Below are 26,797 nucleotides of genomic sequence, written 5' to 3' on the forward strand. Positions count from 1 at the left end.
GTTGGGGATTAAATCCAGGCAGTCCAGCCTGGATTTGAACATTGTAAACTCCAGGAGGAGGAGGTACCCCAAACACTCTATTTTGGATGTGTTTTTTTTGCTATTGAAAGTGGAAACTAGTCACTCTGATTTTAGGTTCTCTGTCATATCAGCCAAACTTATAACCCCCTATGTAAAGCAGAATGATGATAGTATCTACCTGAGAGGTTTGCAATACACATAGCATACATAACGTCCAATGGGACTAAAAGTTAAATTGACTTTCACGGAGCACTTACTTTTTTCATGTGTTCTTGAGAGAATACAGTCGCTCTATAGATTGCATAAAAGCATGCCGCTAAAACGGCCAGCACGATACAGTTCAAAAACAGTCTCAAAGAGTAAATCCGTATCGTTTCTTCTGAGGTCCTTTCTGCTATTTTCTGCCGTATTCTTTCTTCCTCCAGATCTGCCTAAGAACAAAAGAAAGCTTATTAGTGAGCACTGGGATGAAGGGATATTTAGGGGTGGAAACTGTGACTCACCATCATACTCTCCCTCTTGATCTTTAAAGTTTCCTAAATATTCATCTCCCCCAGGATACCCTCCTGGACCAAGCCCAACCAGTTTCCATGTCTCCTAAAGGCCTAAATGAAGGCAGACCTTCTATTTAAGATTGAAATTAGACTCCACAATAAATGTGAAAACAGAATTATAACCTATTCAGGACATTACCTATATGTTATTTCTTTAAACAAATAATACACTTCATTTGATTCCTTCCATCTCACTTCATTAAGCTTTTGATATCACTGTCTCCTCCTCCTTTTTTGGGCAGGTTTGATCAAGATGCTATTTGTTACTCCTTTTCTCCTGATTAATTTGGAAGTTCTGCTTTTTCATATTCTCTCCACTCCACCTTATTATCATAGCATTCTTAGTCCTATTTCTCCTGGTTTAAGAGATGTTTATGACAGGTTCTCATCAAGCAGAAAAATAACAGTACAAACCAACAAGGACCTACTGTATAGGACAGGGAACTCTACTCAATATACTGTGATAACCTGTATGAGAAAAGAATCTAAAAAAGAATGAATATATGTATAACTGAATCACTTTGCCACACACCTGACACTAACACAGTATAGTAAATCAACTATACCCCAGTAAAATTAAAAAAAAAAAAGAATAACAGTTTTCTTCAACTAGGATTAAAATAAGTTTTCTAAATTAAAACAAAAACAAAAAATAGTACAAGGTGATGGGGGAGATGGGAAGATACCACCTCTTTTCCCAGCCCCAGTTCACCAGCTTCATGCTTGGACCTAAGGTGATCAACCCCAGGAAGTGGTTCTCTGCAAAAAGCTCTTGAAAACTACATAGGGCTACACAGCTAAGCACTGGGGACAGCCTGGCCCCCACCAGCTCCTTTGCAAGCTGTAACCCCGCCTCCCGCCAAGAGAAAACTGAGTGGCACTCACTCGGAGCTCGTAGCGCAGGCTGCTGTGCCTCAGGTCCGCCATGCCGCGGTTGGTGATGCAGAAGTCCCAGCCCGCAAAGATCTTGTTGCAGTAACTCTGGAAGTGCTCCTCGCTCCGGATCAGATTACTTTTGAACCCTTCCACCGACCTGACCCCAAAACACGTTTATCGTTCTTATAAGAACAACAAAATACAGGCCCATGGATATGCTTTGTCTAAAATTAAAAAGTTACACATAGCTGCATCTTCCACCCATTTTGACATGCTTGGTCAAGTTTTGGATCGTTCTAAATATGTGGCAGCTAACCAGGCATCTCAGTGTTGAAAATCACTTCCTTTCATCCATTCAATGGCTTCTTTCGCAGCTAGAATAAAATCCAAACTCTTTTAATACACCCTAGAGGTCCTACATGACCCTGCATGGCGCCATCTTTCCTCCCATAGGGCCACTCTGCTGTAATGACAAAGGTTTTTTTCCTATCCACAAACACACAAACCTCTCCTCCAGCCTCAGGGTCTTTGCACTTGCAGTTCCCTCTGCCCTCTCCTCTTCCCATGGCTGCCTCCTTCTTATCCCTCAGTTTTCACTCAAATATCCCCTCCACAGATTCCCCACCATCCCATCTAAAGTTGTGACTCCTACTTCAAGTCAGTCTCTTTAATTTCCTTCACAGCAATAACCTAATCTCCAATCATCTCATTTACGTGTTTACTGTTTGTAGCCCCTTACCCTGACTAAATTTTAAACTCCTTGAGGGCAGGTACCCTGGTTGTCCTCCCACCTTTATATCCGGAATGCCTGGATATAAATATGGCCACTATCCAACTGATGGATAAATGCATGAATAAATGACTTAAATAGTAAAATAACCAAATATTTAGCGAGCACCTGTTTTGGTCAGATGCAACTCTGTTGCACAAGTTCATAATCATTACTCATTCAAATGCTTTCCTGGAAAAAAATACACTCTGGCACTTGACATAAAAACGTCAAATGCCACACACTCTGTAGACAAACCAGGGTATTTTTAGGATTTGCTACTGAGTTGTGAAGACAATAGAAATGAAAGGAATTATAGCAATCAGTTGTTCTGCCAAAGGTTCACAGCAAAGAATTTATGTCAGAACCAGCTGGGGTGCTTTTCCAAAATGCAGACTCCCGGGTGATTTCATATCCTGAGATTTTTAATTCAGTAGGTCTCATGGGGGGGTGATCCAGAAATATGCTATTTATAAAGCTCCATGGTGATTCTGAGGTCCCACCCCAATTGAATGGTCTGATTTAGACCAAACCTCCATTTTACATGTGAAAAAGCTAAGATCTAGAGAAGGGAAAAAGTATTTCCCTAGATCCAAAGAGCTAGTGGCAGAACTGGGGCTTGTACGATGATGACAACGACGATGATGATGACGATGATGATTTTAATTTAATAAACGTCTAAGTGCCAGGCCCAGTACTAAGTTCTTCACCTGCCTTGTTTCAGTTAATCCTCCCAACAACCCTTCTAGGTGTGTGCATTTCACAGACAAAGAAAATGAGGCTCAGCGAGGTGAAGCCACATTTGAACCTTGGTCTCTTGACCCCTAAGTCCACCCTCTTTGCCACCCTGTAGCACTTCCTCCTCCCTGGGTAGGCTGCTCCCCATTACTTCACAGCCACCCTCCCTGCAGGCTTCCCCACAAAGCAGTCAAGGCCCGGAGGCGCAGGAGCTCGAGCAAGACCCGGAGGTGGCTTCACTGTTCAGCTGATAAAGCAGCTTCTTCAGGGCCCCTTCCAAGGCCCCAGGAGCGCCTCTAGCAATGTGTTCATACGGTCTTGTTTTGATTTTTTATCATTTACAAGAGATACTTTCATGTTCTTTGTCTTAGAGAGGGCCCCTCCATACCGTCTACATTGCCGGTCCATAAAACTTGGATCTACCCTTGCCATGAGCACACAACAGCAAAGCCAGAACCCCAATCAACCAACATTTCTTTACCAAGCATCTCTCGGCCCTCAAAATGAGCCACTGCTCCTCTTGTCAGTATGCTGCCCGTTTCTGTGGGGGATGGACACACACCAGTTCATTTTCATCTCATAGATTCTGACTCAGGATACGAGTGCCCAGCCGGGCTCTGGGGTTTTCTCTGTGGTGGTGAACCCTGGTCTCCATGGAGGACAAACTCAGACGCCAAAACCCTGGTCTCTTCTACACCTGTGATAAGGAGCTTCACAGCCCCATGGCTTATAGCACTGCCCGGCTCTCACAGGCACAATGAAGTGGGGAAGAGAGGTGCCCATCCAAGCATTCCCCTTGGGGCAGAGACAGTAAGCCGTCCATCAGGAATGGGTGGTTCTCCTTTCATAGTGTAGCGCTAGTGCTGGGAAGTGGCTGCCAGCCAAGGACAACATTTCCCAGCCTCCCTTTCGGTGAGCTGTGGTCATGTGACTAAACTATAGCTGATGGAATGCAAGTGACGTTCATCACTCTCAGGCGGAGCCCAGAAACACTTACCACGTGATACTCCTCCAAGGTCGTTTTCCCTTCCAGCCCTCAAGAGGAACATCTTAAAGCCACATGCTGATGATGGCTGAGCTTCAGTCAACTTGAGTCCCAGCAGGACTGAGAAGGAGTCTTCTATACTAACCTGTGGCCCACTAAGAACTTCATGGGAGAAACATATACAACTTCTATTGTGTTGGGCCATTGTACTTTTGGGGATAGTTGTTTGTTAAAGTAATTTAAAGTAATTAATATTCCTCACTTTTCTTGGGAATTGGCACCTCCCACTAAAATGCCTGTCTACCACGTGAAATGCCACGTTCGCATATGACCCTAACCCACTGGCCACAACTGAAGGGTCAGGATTGGGTACCTGAATGAAGCAGAGCCAGCAAGTCTCTTCAAAGGATTTCTGAGCCTGTGACCCTGGGAGTACACATAAGGAAGCTGCCACCAAAAGAATCAGAGATGCAGGAGCCCTTGCTTTGGGTTGTTTTGAATCCATTCCTATATCCTTGTCCTTTCCTCCCTTCCTTGGTTCTCTCAGCCACTCAGTTCCCCTTTAGCCCAGTTAGTCAGCGTTGGGTTTCTGCCACTTGCAACCCAGTAGAGACCTGGTTAGCATATATACCGGATCAAAGATAAGGTTGGTGGGACTTCCCTGGTGGCGCAGTGGTTAAGAATCCGCCTGCCAATGCAGGGGACACAGGTTCGAGCCCTGGTCCGGGAAGATCCCACATGCCGCGGAGCAGCTGGGCCCATGTGCCACAACTACTGAGCCTGTGCGCCTACAGCCCGTGCGCCTAGAGTCCACAAGCCACAACTACTGAAGCCCACGTGCCACAACTACTGAAGCCCGCGCACCTAGAGCCCGTGCTCCGCAACAGGAGAAGCCACCACAATGAGAAGCCCATGCACCACAACGAAGAGTAGCCCCCGCTCGCCGCAACTAGAGAAAGCCCGCACGCAGCAACGAAGACCCAACGCAGACAAATATAAATAAATAAATAAATAAATAATAAATTAAAAATAAAAAAAGGACTTAGGCTTGATAGGTTTTTAAAAAAAAAACAAAGATAAGGTCGGCAGAATGGTACTGGCAAATGTGTTCACTGATGATTGACTGAAGACTCTGGGCTGCTACTCCAGCTCCCAGATGCTGCCTCCATCCTCCAGGTGTCCACAGCCTCCAACACACTCACAAACCTTTTTCCACAAAGCTCAGCCCTGCACTCTGCTCACCCTTTGGGCAATGGCTCTCAGAGTCCACAGACCTTCACGAGACTCCAGCCATCAAGAATAATTCAAAGAGAACACAATGACAGGATAAACTTTACCTTTTCACTATCCAAAGAAGGCTCAGGGCCAGGTAGGCAACTGTGCTTAACACATAAGCCAGAGGCAGATCATAGATGAAGTTCTGAAATTTCACCCCATCAATGGTGTAATGTCCATAAAAGAGGCAGGTATCCTCCAGGAAACCCTGAAACAAAGCCAAGGGCATGAGGTCAGATTGGTGAGTTGACTGCAGGGAACCAGGAAACCAGTCTCTGCCTCAAGGAACTCACATTCCAGTGTCACTGTTCATCCCTGAATTCCCCGGAGACTGGAAAAATTCCAGCTTTGCAGCAACATGGATACAACTAGAGATTATCACGCTAAGTGAAGTCAGAGAAAGATAAACACCATATGATATCACATACATGACATCTAAAATATGACACAAATGAACCTATTTATGAAACAGAAACAGAATCGTGGACATAGAGAACAGACTGGTGGTTGCCAAGGAGGAGGAGGTTGGGGGGAGGGATGGAGTGGAAGGCTGGGTTAGCAGATGCAAGCTATTATATATAGAACAGATAAACAACAAGGTCCTACTGTATAGCACAGAGAACTATATTCAATATCCTATGAAAAACCATAATGGAAAAGAATATTTAAAAAAAAGTACGTATATATGTGTGTGTGTGTATATATATGTGTATATATATCTGAATCACTTTGCTCTACAGCAGTAATTAACACAACACTGTAAATCAACTATACTTCAATTTAAAAACATTAATTAATTTAAAAAATAATTTAGACCAATTAAAAAAAAAAATCTAGAGATATATGGGGTGCTCAACTAGAGTTTGGGGAATAAAGCACAGATAAAGCCTGAGCATTAAAAATACACAGGGGTACAATCCAAAAATGAAATTAAGGAAAGAATTCCATGTGCAATAACAGCAAAAATAATAAAATAATTAGGAACAGATTTAACAAATGAAGTATAAGTATATAAATCTTATATTCTTAAAACTATAAAACATGTTTAAAAAATTAAAGAAGATCTAAATAAATGGAAAAACATCCCCTGTTCATGGATCAGGAGATCCATGGCAACACTCCCCAAACTGATCCACAGAATCAACACATCCCTATCAGAATCCCGACTGGCTTCTTTGTAGAAAATGATAAGGTAATCCTAAAATTCATATGGAATTGCAAGGGTCTCAGAATAGCCGAAATAATCTTGAAGAAAAAAAAAACAAAGGTGTAGGACTCACACATCCCAATTTCAAAACTTACTACAAAACAACGGTAATCAAGACATTGTGGTACTAGCATAAGAATAGACATATAGATCTATGGAATAGAATTCAGTCCAAAAATGAACCCATACATCTATGGTCAACTGAGTTTTGATAAGGAGAAAAAAAAGTCTTTTCAGGAAATGGTGCTGAGACAACTGGATAGCCACATGCAAAAAATAAAATATAGTTGAGTCCCTACCTTACACCTTTCAAAAATTTTAACTTAAAATGGATCAAAGGCCTAAATGTAAGAGTTAAAACTATAAAACTCTTAGAAGAGGAAAGAGAGTTAAATCTGCATGACTTTGGATTTGGCAATGGATTCTTAGATATGACACCAAAAGCACAAGCAATAAAATAAAAAATAAATTGGACTTCATAAAAATTAAAAACTTTTGTGCTTCAAAGGACACTATCAAGAAAGTAAAAGGACAATCCAGAAAATGGGAGAAAATACTTGTAAATCATATACGTTATAAAGTACTTGTATCTAGAATATTAAAAAAAAAACCTCATAACTCAACAATAAAAAGATAGCTATGGCTTCCCTGGTGGCGCAGTGGTTAAGAATCCCCCTGCCAATGCAGGCAACACGGGTTCAAGCCCTGGTCCAGGAAGATCCCACATACTGCAGAGCAACTAAGCCCGTGCGCCACAACTACTGAGCCTGCGCTCTAGAGCCCAAGAGCCACAACTACTGAAGCCCGTGCACCTAGAGCCCATGCTCCGCAACAAGAGAAGCCACTGCAATGAGAAGCCTGCGCACCACAATGAAGAGTAGCCCTCACTGGCCGCAACTAGAGAAAGCCTGCACACAGCAACGAAGACCCAACACAGCCAAAAATTAAAAAAATAAATTAAATAAATTTTTAAAAAAAGACTGATAATCCAATTAAAAATGTAAAGAGGATTCAAACAGACATTTATTCAAAGAAGATATACAAAAGGCCAATAAGTGCATGAAAAGATGATCAACATCATTAGTCATTAGAGAAATGCCAATGACAAAACCACAAAGAAATTCCACTGCACACAAACTAGGCTGGCTATAATAAAAAAGTCAGGTAATTGCAAGTGATGACAAGGATGTGGAGACATCGGAAACCTTACGCACTACTGGTGAGAATGTGAAGTGGTACAGCCACTTTGAAAAAGTCTGGCAGTTCTTCAAAAAGTTAAACATCCAGTTACCATCTGACCCAGTGATTTCCGCTCCCCAAAGAATTGAAAAGATATATCCACAGAAAATCTCAAACATGAATGTTCTTAGCAGCATTATTCATAACAGCCAAAAGGTGAAAACAACCCAAATGTCCATAATGAATGTATAAACAAAATGCAGTATATCCACACAATGTAATCTTATTTGGCCACACAGGGAATCAAAGATGGATAGATGCTCCAACATGGATGAACCTTAAAAAACATGCCAAGTGAAAGAAGCTACAGACAAAAGATCATGGATTAAATGATTCACTTATATGAAAATGTCATGAATAAGCATTCATGAGACAGAAAGTAGATTAATGGTTGCTTAGCACTGATTAGGGAAATTGGTAGGTGATAAAGGGTACAGGGTTTCTTTTTGAGGTGATGAAAATGTTCTAAAATTGATGTGGTAATGTAATGGCTGTATAACTTTGTGAAAATACTAAAAACCACTGAATTGTACATTTTAAATGGATGAATTGTATGATATGTGAATTGTACCTCAATAAAGCTATTACCAGAGAAAAAAACAAAACAAAACAAAAAACCCCTAAAACCCAAAGGTGTCCTATGTGAAAATACAGCAGAGAAAAGTCCGTGACTTTTTTTTTTTTTTTTTTTCACACACACACACTGTACGTGACTTCTTATGGTGGGAATAACTGAACACCTCAAACTCCTCCTTGAATAGCAAGGATAGAACATTCTAGGAAAGTGAGGAAGAAAATATACACAGAGAACAGAAATAGTATAAGTAGTACCTAGATGTTCACTACAGTATTGTTTAGAAAGGGGAAAATGGAAGCAATATGAATGTCCATCAATAGGGGACTGGTTAGATCATGAAAAATCCATACTATAAAATATTAAGAAGTCCATATAAGTGCACAAGAAAGGTTGAGAAAGATATTAACCATGGCGTTAAAGGATTGGCGGTCTCTGGGAAGAGGTAATTTTATTTTTTACTCTATAAGTCTTATATTTTTATGATAACCATGTATTCTTATACTGAGTAGTTAAGTAAATTTTTAATAGAAAAAAAAAGATGTAGAAACAGAAGACTCCATCTTTTCTTTAACTCTCCTGAAGCTGGGGCACACAGGCCATAAAACTTGCCCAACTGTACAAAACCTGTTTTTATTGCCCCAGATTGGTGTCAGGACTGCCATGAATCTCTCCTACAAAATAAAGTTACATTACAGGACAAAGGTCCACTGGGCCTGGAAAATAATTTCTCTGATACGATCATGAGCTTGCCTCAATTGTTTTCAGCAAAGACAAGCCACTGCTTAATCTCTCTGGCCAGCTCCCTCTTGGGCCTATAATTAAAATTTATATGTGACAAGATAAAGGTTATTAGCTAAAACTACTGTAGTAATCATATTACAATATATAAAGTATCAAACCAACATGTTGTACATTCTCAAAAGTATAGTGTTATATGTCAATCATATCTCAATTTAAAAAAAAACACACATGTAAAAGATGTAAGAATGCTACTTATTTGCTATGTTGAGAACTGTTTTTCAGTGAATAAATGTGATAGGCATACTATAATGCATTAGTGAAGATTTTAAAAACAGGAAAAATGATGGTTGTAAAAGTGCTACTTGCTCAGTATGTTCAGAATACTTTTATTTTAGTCAATGCATGGGATGTCGATTCTGTAATGTGTGTAGAAAAGTTTTTAAAATTCAGTGTGAGAGAGAAGTTTGTAAGACTGCTACAGACCTGCAACCCACATGGAGAACAGAACCCTGCTATTTCTTTTTTTTTTTTTTTTTTTTGCTGCTATTTCCATGAATGGATGTGACAGTCATTTTGTAATACATATAGAAATGTTTAAAAACACTTGTAAGAAATATGTTGAAGTGGTATTTGCTTGCTACATAGAAAATCCTGTTCTGTGAGTGGCTGGTCTGTTCATTCTATAAACATGAACAGAAGTGTTTAAAAACACATGAAAAATATGTGTAAGGCTGCTACTTGCTTGCATCGCTGAGAACAGTGATATTACAGGGAATGTACATGATGGCCATTCTGTAATGCATGTAGAATGGTTTTAAAAACACATATTGAAAACAAATAAATTGAAATTAACAACAATAAAATTAAATTAAAATTCAGTTTCTTGGTCACATTAGCCACATTTCAAGTGCTTAAGAGTTAGTGCCTGTCAAATTTCACAGCACAGATCCAGAACATTTTTATCACTGTAGAAAATTCATTCTTTGGGGCAGGGCTGTGTTTTATCATGCATAGTTTATTGAACATTTATGATCAAGTGCATCTAAGTCTCCTGTGAAATCTTTCCTATAACGAAGAAGATCATGGTGTGTGGTGATCTACAACGAGGAACTTCTCTCATGGGATGTGACCTAAAGAAATGGGGCTAACAGCAGTTCTGGGATTTGATCTCACTAGCATGTGACCTTGGGTGAGTCACTGACTTTCCTTTCTCCTTGCGTAGTTTGCAAGCTTCCGTTTTCTCATTTGCATAGTGGACATTTTAACACCCACCTGACGATTCCTCTCAGTTGTTCTGAGGAAAACATGAGATCAGAGATGTAAAATCCACTTTTTCAAAACCAAATGCAGTGGACAAATTTGAAGCTTTCTATTTATCGATTCAGAAATGTTCAATGGCATAGCATTTTAATACCAGTAACTTTCAGAAAGATATTTTTATATACTTGTATTTTTTCAAAACATCTAAAGGAGGGGTTCTCAACCTGGGATAATTTTGTCCCCCAGGAAACATCTGGCATGTCTGGAGACATGTTTGCTTGTCACAGCAGTGGGGCTGCTACTGGCATCTAGTGGATGGAGACCAGGGATGCTGTAAACACCCTCCAGGGCACAGGACAGGCCCACAGCAAAGGAGTGTTGGGTCCAAGGTTGAGAAACCCTAGTCTAGAAGGCAGAGACAGCCACTTTTCAGAGCTGCAATCTTATCTGCTGAAAAAAAGTGGGATTAAAAAAATGAAAGCACACACACAAAAACATTTTTTAGAATAAAGAAGAATTTAAAACTTTTGGAACTACTATAGGAAGGATGAGATTAATTCTACTTTAGAGCAGCAGGGTTAACCTGGGATTAATAGGCTTTTAAGGGATTTCAGGGACTGTGTATGTGTGTGCACAAGTGCGGTGTGTCCATGTGCACATGTAAGGGCATGTATGCACGTGTGTACCATGCACAACTGCGTGTGTAATTGCTGGGAAGAGGAGTCACAGCTTTCATCCAGGTGGTCTAGGATCACAATACGTTAAGGTCTTTCAATGTCAGAGAAGTTAAATAAATTCTATCTGGGTTTATTTTCACTGAAACTTCTTTCTACAGGGGAACTCAGATCTTGTTGCAGGTCAATACGAAGGTGGCAGGAATCAGGAAAAGGCCAAGGGCTGAAAGTGACAAAACACATTTCCTGTATATCTTAGCAGGGGTGGATGAACATTATCCTTGCCGATAAGGTCACTGCAAATCCTGTTTCTTTCACTGGTACTTGTGTCAACACTCGTTTTTGATTCTCACTGCAGACATTCAGGAACCTGGTCTTTAAATTAACCTATTTCAGTATTGAGGGTCCAAATCCAGAGTTATGTTAAATACTTACAGTGCCAGAAAGCAAGTCTATGATATAACTGTAAAAGTAAATGAGTCCAGAACTACTTATTGGATACACTGTGCATTGAATATCTGTAAAAAACAAAAACAAGAACATCAGTGGAAATAGCTTCAGTCTCTATAACTTGTCTATCATAATTTGTGTATATATGCATCTATATGTATATACATTTAGATGTCATATACAATTATATATGGATATGTTTGTGAATCTGTGATTTTCTATTTGCAGTCTAAACGCCAGTGCACCAAGTACACTTCTATTTTCCCCTTTCACTATTCTCTAAATACCTGGGGATATGTGTTTTTTCTATACGTTTCGTATATGGGTCTACTAACAGCAGAGGCTTTCTGATTGTATTGGTATTTTACGTTTTGGGGTTCACGTTTGCACATGTTTTGGAAGATGTGGTCAATATAATTATTATTCCATTTTAAGCACATCCAGTTTTAAAAGATCTCTACATGTGTGTAAATTAACAAGCAGTTTCACTTAAAAAAAAACATGTTTACCTACATATAATTGACCAAGAAATTTTTTGAACAGCAATTTTAGTGACACTACATTATGCTTGAACAACTAATTCACTTCCTCTGTATCAGTCAGCTATTGCTGTGTAACAAACTTAAAGTCTCAAATGATTTAACCTCCATTTATTTTCTCCTTCATGGATCTACAGTTTGAGTTCACTCAGCTGATTCAGGCTAAGCCAGGACGGACACCAGGCTCCCAGTTGGGCTGAGGTCTGCTCTACATGATTTCACTCTGGGGCCAGACTGGAGAGGCAGTGGCTACCTGGGGGGGGGGTGGGGGGCGGTGCTCTCCTCATGGCTCTTCTCATAAGGCAGGCCAACCACATAAAGCCATTTCAAACTAATATTCCACTAGACAAAAGAAGTCACATGGCCAAGAGCAATATCAATGGGGGCAGAAAGTATTCTCTGCTCACAGTGGGAAGCTTTGCAAAGTTACAATTACAGGGGAGTGACAAACTGGGGAAAATAATCCAATATACTACCTCTTCTCTGGACCTTAGTTTCCCCTTTGTTAAAATAAGAGAGTTGAACCAGTTCCTCCAAGGCCAATTCCAGCTCTGCCATTTTATAATTCTAACATGTGTGCTTACTTATTCATTCAACAAACACTTCTTAATTACTATGCACCAGGTACATGCTGGAGATAAAATGATGAGTAAGAAATAGTTTCTGCCTTTGAAAAGCTCACCATCAAGTGGTAGCAAAGATAAGTAGGAGTTAGGTGTATATAAGGTGCTCAAATGGTTGTATGAACACAGTATTAGAGGCAAAGAGGAGGGAGACAGTCATTATTTGGAGCACAGTCAGGAAGATGGAAAGAGACAGCTGCCACTCTGCTCCTCACTCACTGTCCTCAAGCCTAGAGGTCGGCAAACTACGGCCCTTGTGCCAAATCTGGCCAGCTGCCTTTTTTTGTTAATACCGTGTTATCGGAACACAGCTATGCCCATTTGGGACGTTCCTCCGTGGTCATCTTTGTGCCACAACGGCAGTACTGAATAGTTGCAACAGAGACCATATGGCCTGCCAAGCCTAAAATATTGACTATCTGGCCCTTTCCAGGAAGTGTGCCCACCAGCCACACCTGGCTTTTCATTTCTCTAATACGCTGAGTTATTCCCAGCTCTGAACCTTTGCAGATGTTGTTCCTCTGCACCAAGAAGCTTCCCTGAGCTCTCCAACAGCTGCCTTCTCTTTGTCCTCCTGGGCTCGCCTTACATATCCCTATCTTCACAGAGGGCTTGGGGGACCCCTCAGCCTCCAGTGTCCTGCTGTCTGACCTCTCAGCACCTTATCCTTTCCCCTCCCCCAGAGGCAAATTCATAGCTTATATACCTCTTCGTGTGGTCCCTTCCTAACGCCCATCCTCTGCTATAGTGCAGTACCCTGTGGCGGTCCCTGCTGTAGCCCCAGGGCCTGGCTCAGGGCCCAGCACACAGCAGGTGCTCAATAAACACTTGTTGAAGGAATGGGGAAGGGAAGTGAGAAGAGGAAGAAAGGGACTTCTGACCCTTACCTTAAGGGACAAAGTTTACTAGGTAAGTCACAAAAAAAAAAGCATGTGCAGGAGGAGGATGCAGTCAGAGGAAATAATGAGGAAAAAGAAGAGATGCGTGGTGTCCACGCTCAGAGTGCAGCTTCATTTCCTCCAAGAGCGTGGCCTCCCTCCGCCCAAGGCCCTGCTCACGGCTAAAGGGAGAACTGAACAGGCAGTGGCGTCTAGTGAGACAGAATAGCATTCAGTTCTTCTAGAAAGAAATAATACTAAAAAAAAAAAAAAAAAAAAAAAAAAAAAAAGCTGCATTTATTGAGCACTTTGCATGGGCAAAGCACTGTATTATCTTATTTAATATTCATTTAAAAATTATGAGTATTGCTTAATCATTACTTATACCTAAGTTTTCTGTATTAAATAATACAGAATTTATATTATTGTTTTCAATTATTTATACTTTAAATAATAAGTATTTATTATCTTTTAATGAGCTAAGTATTAAATAGTGTAGTACAACATTATTTGAATAATGAAACAATTGTCTCACTAGTTAAATCATCACTTTCATTCTACGGATAAGGAAAATGAGGCTCACAAAATCTAATCAACTAACAGAGCTGGGCCTTGAAACTTAACCCAGGGTTTTCACACAGCAGCAGGAGATATTTATCTGTGAAATGGCACTCAAAGTAGGCACTCAAAGTCAGCGTTTCCACGTTATTCTTATTTGATTTTTAAGTGTAATAGAATTAAAACAAAAACAAATATGATGAATGTTTAGGGTCACAGAAGTGACTGCAGTGGGGGGGTTCTTCTGGGGGAAAGGACTCATGTGATAGAAGCAGGAGGTTTCCACTTCCAGCTCCTAGCACAGAGCCTGGTACTAGAGGGTGGTAAATAAACATCTCTGGAATGACAGAAATTATCCCCATTTGAAAAAACAGGATGCCCAGACCTGACTTACACTGAGAATTCAGTAAGAAAACACAGGTCCATTACCTGCCATAGCATCTGGCAGACGACTGATGTTCAACAAACAGCAGCCTGAGCATCACTATTATCGGAGATAAAAGCCTTGAAATAAAAGCTTGAAATAAAGTCACCAGAGTCGACTGTATTATGTTTACTAAATAGTCCACTTCCCCACCCTCCATTGCTTCTCCCAAACACCTTGCTGAACCCAGGAGTGGTGAGTGACTTGCACTGGCTAGTAAGATGTGGCAAAAAGGATGTGTGTCATCTCCAGGCAGAAGCATTAGAAGCCAGCACATGTTTGCCATGGCTCTTTTTCCTTTGGACATCGTGACTGTCAATGGTGCAGAGAGAGGCTGCTCCCTCAGCTTGGGCTCCAGAGTGAACACAACATGGAACAAAGCCACCACCAAACAGTGATGGACATACAGTGCGAGCAAGAAAGAAACCTTTGTGGTTACTGGGCGCTGAGCTATGGGGTCATTTGTTTCTGCAGCATAACCTAGCCTGTCCTGACTAATACAGTCACCCAAGACTTAGATTATAAAGATTGCTAGAGAAAGAAGCATTGTAGCTAGGTACACAATGAAAAGAACACTCCTCATGGCAAACCAGGCCTTATACTCACCCGCGCCTTTGGATGGAATGAGCACAAAGCTGCTGTTGGTGATCTTGTATCTGGTGAGCAAGACTGGGAGCAAAACCAGCATAAAGATGATCAGAAATATCACCAAATTCAGCAATACCAGAAACCGTAAGAAGGAAAAGTAGGACTGAATTCCAGTGCCGAATTTCCCTGGAAAAAAGAAATCCAGACATCACTCACCATGAGTATTGATCCAGTACCCACTGTAGGTTCAATCAGCCACTGAACTGAAATTGGAGGATCTTAGTGGGGGAGGAAGGAAGAATAATTTCAAGGCTCTACTTGAAATTATTAAGTTTATACTTTCACATGTAAATCTACAATCACTCTTAAATCAATAATTTGAGATGGTGTGAGAGAGGGCTCAATATTTTCTCATAGGAATATCTAATTGACTCAGTACCATTTATTGAAAAGGCTATCCTTTCCCTAGTTAATTGCAGTAGTGCTTTTGTAATTGACTATATATTTATGGACCTGTTTCTGAATTCTCTCTTCTGTTCTATGGGTCTATTTGTCTATCTTTGCACCAATACCAGAACTGTCTCATTATTGCAGATATAATAATACTGGATATATGGTGCTCTAAGTCTTTAGGCTTTCTTCTTCCTCAGGCATCCTTGGTTCTCTGCATTTCTATATAAATTTTAGAATCAGCATATTCATTTTCACACATACACATGCACGCGTGTGCAAAACGTGCTGAGATTCTGACTGGGATTACATGGAATACATAGGTCAGTTTGAGAACAAGTGACATCTTTACAATATTGAGTCTCTGATCCATGAACATGGTATATTTAGGTTCTTTAATTTCTCTCAACAATATTTTATAGTTTTCTGTGCAGAATTATTTCACATAGTTCTTTAGATGTATTCCTAGGTGCAATGATACTACTGTATAACTTATTTTTTAAATGTTTGTTGCTGGTATATAGAAATACAGTTGGTTTTATATATAGATCTTATATCTAGCAACCTTGCCAAATTTGCCTCAATTCTAATAGTTTGTCTTTTTTGTTTTCTACAAATAAATCATGTCATCTGGAAAAAAAAAAGAGACAACTTATTTCTTCCTTTCTGGTCATTGATCCTTTTTTTCCCATCATTGTACATTGGCTAGGACTTCCAGGACAATGCTGAATAGAATCTGTGATAATTAGAAGCCTTTTCCTCATTCTCAATCTTAGAAGAAAAGCTTTCAATATTTCACCATTAAGTATGATGTGTGCTATAGAATGTTTATAGATATTTTTTGCCAGATTAAGAAAGCTCCTGGGAATTCCCTGGCGTTCCAGTGGTTAGGACTTAGCTCTTTCACATTGTGGTGACCTGGGTTCAATCCCTGGTTGGGGAACTAAGATCCCACAAGCCACACAGGGCAGCCAAAAAAAAAAAAAAAAAAAAGAAGGCTCCCATCTATTTCTTATTTGCTGAGAATGAGAACTGAATTTTATCAACGCTTTTTCTGCATCTGTTGGGTTAATCATATAATTTTTTTCCTTTATTCTGTTAAGGTATTGAATTACATTCATTGATTTTTCAAATAGAAAACAAACCTTCCACCAAATAATGATTAAATTACTAAGGACAGACAGAAAGCTCTCAAAGAATAAGGATGTCTGCTTGTTCTTGGTGCAGGCAAAGAACTTATATTCTGAGACTGAAGATGTGAGACCCACAATCTCTTCTTCTCTCCTTGACAGAGGTAAGGAGCTTAACTATCAATCCTTCACTTCCTGCCAGATGAGTACCTAGTCAGCCAAGAAGTCACAGGACTGGAGTCACTGAAGAGAAAATCAAGGGCCCAGTTCCATGGGGAGAAACTACCTTCCAACACATAAGCCACTTTATGAATGAAAATCTCCATAAAAGCCACCACTTAACAAGAGAGGAATCTGGGCATGGTGGCTAAAACCTTGGGTTCTGAAGCTTGACTGCCTGGGTTCAAATTCTGGGTCTGCCTTGTCCTAGCCAATGAACTTGGGCTAGTATTTTAATCTCTCTGAACCATGCAAATGATAAATGCCTATATGAAAAATGGGTTCTTGTGAGGATCAACTGAGATCATATGAGTAAAATGTTGAACACAACGCCCAGTTCACAGTGAAGGCTCAAGAGAGGTTAGCTTTTATTATTTTTTGCTCCAAAGGTGATGTTCAGTTAAACTTCTAAAGTGGATGGTTGAAGTTCTAAGTTTCTAATGAACCCCCCCTGGAAATAAGTTTACACTCTCCCAATAAAACAACTAAAAAAGTTCATTGAATAGATTACCACTGGTATTTTATAGGCTTTAAAATAGTAATAATGGGGGCAATAAATTTTTTCACATATCCTGCCATGTTCCTTACAAACTTCACAAAATTTCCATTTCAGCAGTTTTAAGGAGAAGCTCGTAAATTGTTTTGCTTTCCAGTAGAAACCAGGTAATTCTAAAAGGTATTTTCCCCCTGGCTCAGTTTTATCACCCAAATGTTTAATTTTTTTTTCTAATTTTACATTTTGTCATAACTTCCAATTTTTGTATACTTGCTATGGACTGAATTGTATTGTTTCCCCCCACCCCCTGCCAAATTCATATGTTGGAACTCTAACCCTCAGTGTGATGGTATCTGGAAACAGGCCTTGGGGAGGTAACACGGTTAAGGTAAGGTCAGGAAAGTGGGGCCCTCATGATGGGTTAGTCCCCTTAGAAGAAAAAGCAACAAAGCGTGCTCTCTCCCCCTAAGCACACACAAAGAGGAGGTCATTTGAGGACAGAGTGACAAGGTGGCCGGATCTCAAACTTCCAGTCTCCAGAACTGTAAGAAAATAAATTTCTATCCTTTAAGTCACCCAGTCTATGGATTTTGTTATGACAGGCTTACCTCCTCTTATTGTGCTTTGCTTTACTGCGCTTTACAGATATTTTGTTTTTCATACATTGAAGGTTGGTGGCAACCCTGCATCAAGCGAGTCTATCAGCACCATTTTTCCAACAGCATTTGCTCACTTCCTGTCTCTGTGTCACATTTTGGTCATTCTCGCAATACTTCAAACCCTCCACCAGCAAAAAGATTACAACTCACTGAAGGCTCAGATGATGGTTAGCCATTTTTTAGCAATAAAGTACTTTTTAATTAAGGTATGTACACTATTTTTTTAGATATAATGCTATTGCACACTTAATAGACTACAGTATCGTGCAAACACAACTTTTATACGCACTGGGAAACCAAAAAATTCGTGTGACTCACTTTATTATTATATCTGCTTTATTGCGGTAGTCTGGAACCAAACCCTCAATACCTCCTAGGTCTGCCTGTACTTCATCCCAATTCTCACCATTACGGGAAAGTAGGATTCTTAATAGTTTCAGGGCTATGGGTGTCTTTGGCAGTCTGATGAGGCTTATTGAGCCTCATCTTGGAATAACATTTTTAAACACACAAAATACAAATGGTCGTATGATGATCACAACATTACTGTATAAACTAAATTTGTGACAGATTAATACATGAGCATTTTCATTAACATATTAAATAACAAGATCTAGTGGCAGATCTAAATCACTGCTGTAATTTCAAAGTTATGATGAGTGCAGATGCTATTCCCAGACAACTACAACAACTGGAAGGGACAGGAAGACATCTGTGATGTTCCTGGTGACGAAGACACAGGCTCTATTAATCCTAACTGTGGTTAGTTGCTCGCATTCATCACGGAAGGAAATGCTACGTTTCAGCTGGGGGTGAGGGAAAACAAAGCTGTACTTTCCTCAGGCACAGGAGACTTCTACGGAGGAGCACGTGCAGTGTGGGGTGTGGTACCTTCTATGCTGCGAATGTCCTCCCGCCACAGCTCCAGGTGGGTTGTCATCTCGCGAGCCTTCTCTATGAACCTCTCCCAAGACTTGCTGCTATACCGTTTCCACTGGTCCCACTCAGATAAGTACTTCATTTGGGTCTCCTGAATGTCCCTGCATTAAAAAACAAGCAGGACAATGACAATGCAGTGTCATCAACCTCAGCACCAAATAAAACCCCGGCCGAGAGGATGTGGAAAACCTGGAGCCCTCATACACTCCTGGTGGGAATGTAAAATGGTGTGGCCACTAGGAAAAAGTTCAGCAGTTCCTCAGAAAGTTAAATGCAGAATTACTATATGACCCGGCAATTCCACTCCTAGGTAGATACTCCAAAAGAATTGAAAACAGGGTCTCAAACAAAAACTTGTACACCAATGTTCAACGCAGCATTAATCACAATAGCCAAAATGTGTCAACAACCCAAATCTCCATCAAAGGATAAATGGATAAACAAACTGTGCTATATCCACACAGTAGAATATTATTCAGCCATAATAAGGAAGGAAGTACTGATGCGTTCTACAGCTTACATGAACCTTGAAAACATGATGTTAAGTGAAAGAAGTCAGACACAAAAGGTCACATGTCATATGATTCCATGTATATGAAATGTCCAGAATGGCAAATCTATAGAGACGGAGAGTAGATTAATGGTTGTCAGGTGCTGGGGGGAAGGGGAACAGAGTGACTACGGACAACGATGAGGCTTTGGGGGTTGCAGAGCCACAAGATGGAAGGAGCCTGGGTCCCTGAGTGACTGCAAAGTCCCCCCTTGACCTCAACCCAGGACTTTTATGTGAGCAAGAAATAAACTTCTAATACACTGAGATTTTACCTGTGTGGGTATCTTTATCACAGCAGCTTAGCTTATCCTAAGTAATAAACTTTTAATTATGTGAACTCTTCAGGAAATGCACTCCATGCATAAAAAGCACCTCTTCCCAAAACATACATCATATGCCTTCCAGATGGCTACTGGACAAACCTTAGTCTCCGCTTCTCAGAGATGTTCAGTGCGTATTTCCGAATGGATTGGTTGTCAAGGTTTTCAGTGATTTCTCCCTCCAACTGGGAGCTGTAAGAGTCTGTTGGCTTCAGCAAAGTGCCACTTTGCTTGTCCCGGGAAAGGATGGTCGTCCTCTTACGAGCAATAGACCGGTAGCTTGGCAATTCTTGAAGGAAATTCACAGGTGGAGAAGAAAAGCAACTGGAGTCCAAAGAGAGGCTCTCTGGGTAAGAAAGAAGAAAACCACCATTCACCCCAGTGAACTTGGGAACCAAAAACCAAAACTTATGTAGGAGACTTGGATCTCAGAGACCCTAACTAAACCTCACAGTCAGGAGCCTGGGCCACTGACAAAAGTATTTGTATCTTAATTATTTTATTTACCAGGATGGTGCTCAGGACAATGAAATCATCTGCAAAAGGGTTCACTTTCAGCAGATGTGTTTTAAGTTACATGATACCTGCATTCTAGTGTTTGGCTGCAGCCACTTGCTAGGTGTGTGGCTTTGAGTAATCTAACCTCTGTTTTTCATTTGGCAAACGGGGCTAGTGACATTTGCCCCGACTATCCTCACACAGTGTAGGGTATCCCCTGTATGGGATAAAGCTCTGAAAAGCATAAACCGCTTTGCAAATGCATAGCGATAACAACATCATCAACAACAATAATAATAATGGTGTTTACGGAGCACTTCCTTTGCACCAGTCACTATGTTAAGAGCTACTATGTTAAGAGCTTCATGACCACTCATGGGATGTGGGCTGGCCTTATGATCTGCTTGGACCAACAGAATGCAACAGAAGTGATGCTGTGCCAGTTCTAAGCCTAGCCTCAGGAGGCCTTGCCAGCTTCTGCTGTTCTTTGGACACCAGCTGCTGCCTTGTGAACAAGCCCGAGCTAACCTGCTGGAGGATGAGATCAGGTACAGCAGGGATGATCACCCCAACCGAGACCATCCCAGGCCAGCCTACAGCCAGCTGTTGCCCAACTGACCACAGATGCTCACACGTACTGAGATAGGTACTATTATCATCCCCATTTTACAGATGAGAAAATAAAGTCATTCATGGGTTCTCCAACCACTTGCCCAAGCCCTCAAAGCCCTGCAAGATCTGACTCCTGCCCGCCTCTCCAGCTCCTCAGGCTCTCTGACCTCCAACCTACATTTCTTAGGATCCTTCCTATACTAAAATGGGCCTGTGCTCCCTCCTCCTTAGAGCCTTTGCGTATGCTGTTCCCTCTGCCTGGAGTGAACTTCTTAGCTCCTACTCAAATGCCACTTCCTCAAGGAAACCAACCCTGCCTCACTGCACTATTGTAGGTGTCTTGTTACACATTTTCCCACACACAGTAAGTCCTTCACAGCACTTATCACAATCTATAACCTTATATTTTTTTGTGTGACCATGTGAGTATGTCTGTCTTACCCAGTGGACTGTAAGTTCTCTGAGGGCAGCGACTGTGAAGATTTCCTCACCATTGCAACCCAGGACCTAGCAGCATCCCTGCCTCAGAGTAGTTCAATAAATATTTATTGGATAGATGGATGAATGGATGACATTCATAACTTGCCCGTGCTTAGAGAGCCTGGGGGTGGGGGCATTGGAAACAGAGCCAGGTCTGCCTACCCAAGAATATCTATCAACTATACTTCAATAAAAATAAAAATAAAAAATAAAAAAAAGAATATTCACTCTGCTACATCAGACCACAGCTGGAGGCCAAGTTTTGCTGTGCCTTGTGCAGCGGTCCAAGGAGGGAGAGCTTTCTGTTGAAGGTGAAGAACGAATGCCACTTTCAAGATGGATTTTATACCTGATCCGATTTTAGTTTGGGAAGACCATCCTGAGTGGAGACAGGACATGGAAGGAGGAGGTAGGAGGCAGCTGTGATAACCTAAGCAATTACCCCTCCAGGCAGCAAAGCTTGCTTGGGTTTGAATCTGGGGTCTGTTGATTACTAGCTGTGTGTCTTTGGGGAAACTACTGAACCTCTCTGAGCTTCAGTTTCCTCATCTCAAAAACTCATTCATTCACCAAATATACCTATCATGTGTCAGATCTGGAGCTAGGGATACTACAGTGAACAAAGTAAACACCCTACTCACATGGCACTGAGGCTAAATAGAGGGGGTGTGTGAGCCCTGTGGATATTTGGGGAAGGGCATCCTGGGAGACGGAAACAGCAAGTGCAAAGGCCCTGAGGCAGGGGCATGCACAGCATGCTTGAAGAAGAGCATGGAGGCCTAGGTGGGTGGGGAAGAGTGAATGAATGGGAGCCTCGAAGGCTCTTTTGTTGGTGGCCCCCAAAGAGCCACACCAGCCCTCTGTGGTCTCCTCCCCTTGAATCCGGGCTGGACCCATGACTTGTTTTTAACCAAAGGTCACGAGAGAAGTTACACTCTGCCAGTTCCAGATCCAAGCCTTAAAAGGGTCAGGAAGCTTCTACTTTGCGCAGTTGGGAGCCTGGGGCTGCTGTGTTAGAAGTCCAGCGATGCTGCTGACACAACCACGTGGAGAGAAAGAGGCCCCAAGGCTCCAAGGAGGACGAGCAAGGAACTGGCTGACAGTAAGAATCAAGGCCCCGGCTTATGACCCCAGCGGGCCATTGCAGCCGGTCCCCAGCCACCCTGGTCATCCTCGCCAGGCCCCACCATGGGCATGAAAAGGCCACTGGATGCTCAGACCCAGCAGACAGGACACAGAGCTGAGCAAACTGTCTCCTCTGTAGCCTGCTTATTTCCTGATGCACAGACTCAGCAGAAACAATAAAATGGCTTAAACCATCACATTTGGAGCAATCTATTAAGCAACAACAGGGAGCTGGGACGGAAGAATGGAAAGCAGGGATCAGAGAGGTGGCCAGGCCAAACCAGGTCAGACTCTGTGGGCTGCGCTATGACCCTTCAATGTGGCAGACGGGCAGCCATCCGGGGCTCTGGGCCAAAGCATGTCGTGATCTGACCACGTTTCAAAGCATCACTCTGTAGGCTTCAGGGCTAAGGACAAGATCCATCACAGGAGTGCCAGCTTGTGAGAATCAGAGGCGATCATGCAGGCAGAAACACTGAGCACAGCCCTGCACGCAGTGGGCTCTGTAAATGTACTTATAGCTAACAGCGAGGGAGCGCTGGGGGGAGGGGACCAGCCAAGGCCTTGATCCGAGTTGGAGTCTGACGGTGCAGAGCTGTAATCCTTGCCTCTCTGATGGGCAAGTTCACACAGCAGAAGAGCTGCCCCACTGCTGATGACACGGACACACGTCTGGAGCCCTGCCAGTCACCAAGTGCAAGCCGGCGAATCCGGCTCAACCTTTACTCCCGGCCCCAGCCCCCCCTGAGGGCATGACACACTTCCATTAGTAACACGGCTCCCTAAGCAAACATGCGAGTCCGGGGTTGGGGTGGAGGCTGAAGGCTAGAGGGTCAAAGCCCGGCCGCTCCTCCCTCTGGCCAGCAACAAAGGGCTGTTATTAACCAGAACAAAGGCCTTTGAATATGAAGCAGCGCTGACCCACTGAATATTCAGCAACTGCTGCAGGGTCAGGGACCCAGGGCTGGAGCTGGAGACGGGTTGGCTTGTCACCCACTAGCCAGGCCACCCCAGGAGAAACAAAGACCGTCTGTGAGTCACATGTTTCTCATCTCAGGAACGGCGGATATAATACCATGACCTCAGCAGCGTGATCATGAGGACAAATTTACCAACAACATAAATAATACTGGCTGGGAATCTGTGAGCACGTACCTTGTGCCAGGCTATTTGAAGTACACGATACGCATCACCACACTCAATTCTCCGAGCGACTCATTGAACAGAATTATCCCATTTTACAGATGAAGAAAGTGAGGCTCAGAGAGGTTAGGTGCTTTGCCCACTCACACAGCTAGGGAGTGCTGGAACTAGGAACCTATCACAGGTCTGTCAAATGCCAAAGCTGTAGTCTTTACTATGAGACCACTCGGTGGGCCATGGATTTGCAAGTGCTTTGTAAACAATAAAATGCCACACAAACTAATCATCTGATTGTTCTTGCAGCCACACCACAGGAAGGATATATCCCATTTACATTTCCCAGCAACAGTCTCTGATGGAAAACTCTATTTTCAAAATGGCCATCACTGAAGAGGAATGCTTTTTCCTTTTCAGACATCCTTGGGAAGTTCTCCATCTTCAAGTTAAAAAAAAAATCACAACTATACCCTTGAACACAAGTATCATTATTTTTATAGCTGGTACACCTCCAACCCTTTGCATATAGGACCACACACTTTTCAAAGCATGACATCACCGAATTTCTCATGCCAACCTGCAGGGAAGGCTTTGCTGCCCTGGCTTTTCAACAGGGAACCTGAGGCCTGGAGAGATGGCGGCTTGCCCAAGGCTTTGATGTCAAGACAGACTCCTGGTTCTACCGATTCTTAGAAAGGCAGGCGGCATCACCTCTCCTAGCCTTGGTTTTCTCATCCTGAGAGGATAAGAATAGCTCACTAGAGTTACTGTCGGACGTTCTCCTGAGTTGATCATTTAAGCCTGTGGTGTGTGGGCTGCTTGATGACCATTTGCATGGGAGGCTGGAGCATGTCTCAGATACGGGGCTGCCTCCATCTAGGAAGGCCTAGAATCTGTTGGCCACTGGAGTCAGATTTCAGAAAGCAGGAGGTCACTTAGGTGGGAGGATGACTGGGGAATTATTACAGGAGATGTGGGGACAGGGGCAGGGGTAACTACTTTTTCTGGTATCTGCTGTTCTTCCAGGTTAAGGACAAAGTTAGTCTCTCTGAGGCTCAGAGCAGTGTCTTGCTCACAGAAACCTCTCCATCTGGAGAATGAATGAATGGATGAATGAATGGGCAGAGGCAAGCACATCTGGAGAGCATCCTTAGGTCCCAACTTTCTTGGCAGCTCTTTCCACAGGACACCAAATCCTACCAACGAGCACAAACATTCCCAGAATGTGGGCACAGGCCAACGGTGACCTAAATGGTACCAAAACCACCACGAGCCTCCCTCAAGAGCTTGCCAAGAACCTAGCCTGACCGTATTTGGTGCTGGCTTCACTTCAGGGTTTTTCTTCCCACTCACAGAATCATGGAAACTCTGGGGAAGAAGGGACCTTCTGGGTCATCTGGTCCAGGCAACCGGCCAGCTGCTGTGGGAATTAGTTCTGTTTGATACCTTGCATGGAGTCCCTCTCTGTGTGGGACTCTGGGCGGGGAGCGGGGGCTCTGGAGACGATGAGGGTTTGCAGACTTGCTTCCTGCCTCGAAGAGTTTTCCCTCCCCTCCTCCAACCAGCACTTATCTCCCAAGTGCCCAGCCCCCGGTGTCCTTGTCATTATCCCATCCTCCTCCTTATGTGTTTACCTGCGTATTGTCTCCGACCGTCTCCCTCCCCCATTAGCCTGAGACCTCCATGAGGAAAGGGACCCCATCTCTCTCCTTCACCACTGAGTCCTCAGGCTGTAAGACAGAGCCTGACACATGGTAGATGCTTAATAAAAACCTGTTAAATGAATGAATGCATGCATGAATGAATTGTGAATAAATGAATTTGGTGCTGAGGATACAGGTAACATTGGCTCACCCACCAGGTAGACCAAAGTACATGTTTAGCACACCAGCAAAAGAGGGGCACCAAAAAAATGAGAAGAAGATGTAAGGAATTTAAGCATTTAATATTATTCTTTTCTTTAGGGGTGACTTTTTATTTCACAATTGAAAAAGCTGGCAAAAAAATATTGATTGGGATGTTGACTGTACATTACAGCCTTTCTATTTCAGGTACTTTACACAAGCCAGCCCTATTAGACACTGCACGTACACCCAGTTTGATGTTACCAATAAGACAATGTAGACATCGATTTCAGAGCTTCTTAGACTTCTTTCCCCTCATGTCTATGTGTGTGACGTTGCTTTAATTTCGGATGCTAACTGGAGCTGGGGCACCTGAATAATTTGTGCTCACAGCTGCCAAAGGGTCTTAACCAAGGAGCTCACGGTGCAGGGGATCTGGTTAAAGCTTCTATGACATTTCTACCAAGTGCTCAAAAAACCTCTGAGGCCAGGGACTCATCAAGGCCCTACTCCTGGTAGGACCACCCACCTACCCATCCATTCATTCACTCATTCACTTGAAAAGATTTACTGAGCAACTGCTACGTGCCATGCACTGTTCTAGGACTGGGACGCAGCCTTGAATACGACACACAAACTCCCCCTGCCTCTGGAGGAGACAGACAATAGACAAGTAAGAACAATATATTTCAAATGGTGATAGATGTCTGGAGAAAAATAAAGCAGGGGTGTATTTGAGCAAAGCCTGAAGGGAGGGAGGGAGAGAGCCACATGGTTACCTGAAGGAAGAGCATCCAACAGAAGATAGAGATGAGCAAGGTAGAGACAGAGAAGAGCAAGTGCAAAGGCCCTGAGGCAGGACTGTGCCTAGTCAGTTCGAGGAAAAAGAAGGCCAGTGTGGCTGAAGGAGAGTCAGCAGGGAAGAGAGTAATAGGGTAGGAGGTCGGGGAGAAACAGGCCAGGCCACGTGGGGCCTGTGGGCCATGTTGTTACCTTACTTGGGTAAGGTGGGAACCAAGGGGGGGGTTCTCAGCAGAGAACAATCTGACTCAGATTTAACAGGATCTCTCTGGGCAGCCCTGTGGCAATTTCTGTCCTTGAGCTACACAGGTCGGCACAGCTACAGCCCACGGCAGGGCATCATGTGTCAAGTGGCACCATCCTGTAGTGATGGAAATGTTCTGTAATTGCACTATTTAACATGGTGACCACTAGCCAGCCACTTGTGGCTACTGGGTAACTGAAATGTGGCTGGTAAGACTAAGGAAATGGATTTTTAATTTTATCAGACTGTATTCAATTTACATCTTACAGCCACGTGTGGCTAGCGGCTACTGTCCTGGACAGCACAGAGGG

General features: G+C 42.6%; 1 protein-coding gene across 3 annotated transcripts in view; it reads right to left on the reverse strand.

Annotated features, from left to right (window-relative positions):
* The window catches only part of TMC7 (transmembrane channel like 7), a 52,950-nt gene that overhangs the window by 18,727 nt on the left and 7,426 nt on the right, over positions 1-26,797 (reverse strand). For 2 of the 3 annotated variants that reach the window (XM_082362467.1, XM_082362466.1), the window contains exons 2-8: positions 19,845-20,088; positions 18,822-18,970; positions 14,995-15,162; positions 11,352-11,434; positions 5,281-5,426; positions 1,461-1,608; positions 279-452 (exon numbers count right to left, since the gene is read on the reverse strand). In XM_082362467.1, coding sequence (XP_082218593.1) covers positions 279-452; positions 1,461-1,608; positions 5,281-5,426; positions 11,352-11,434; positions 14,995-15,162; positions 18,822-18,970; positions 19,845-20,088 — 1,112 coding nt within the window. The other variant, XM_082362468.1, reaches the window with a different exon arrangement.

This window comes from Balaenoptera borealis, assembly GCF_965194805.1.
Source record: "Balaenoptera borealis genome assembly, chromosome: 16".
In the NCBI taxonomy this organism is placed as follows: domain Eukaryota; kingdom Metazoa; phylum Chordata; class Mammalia; order Artiodactyla; family Balaenopteridae; genus Balaenoptera; species Balaenoptera borealis.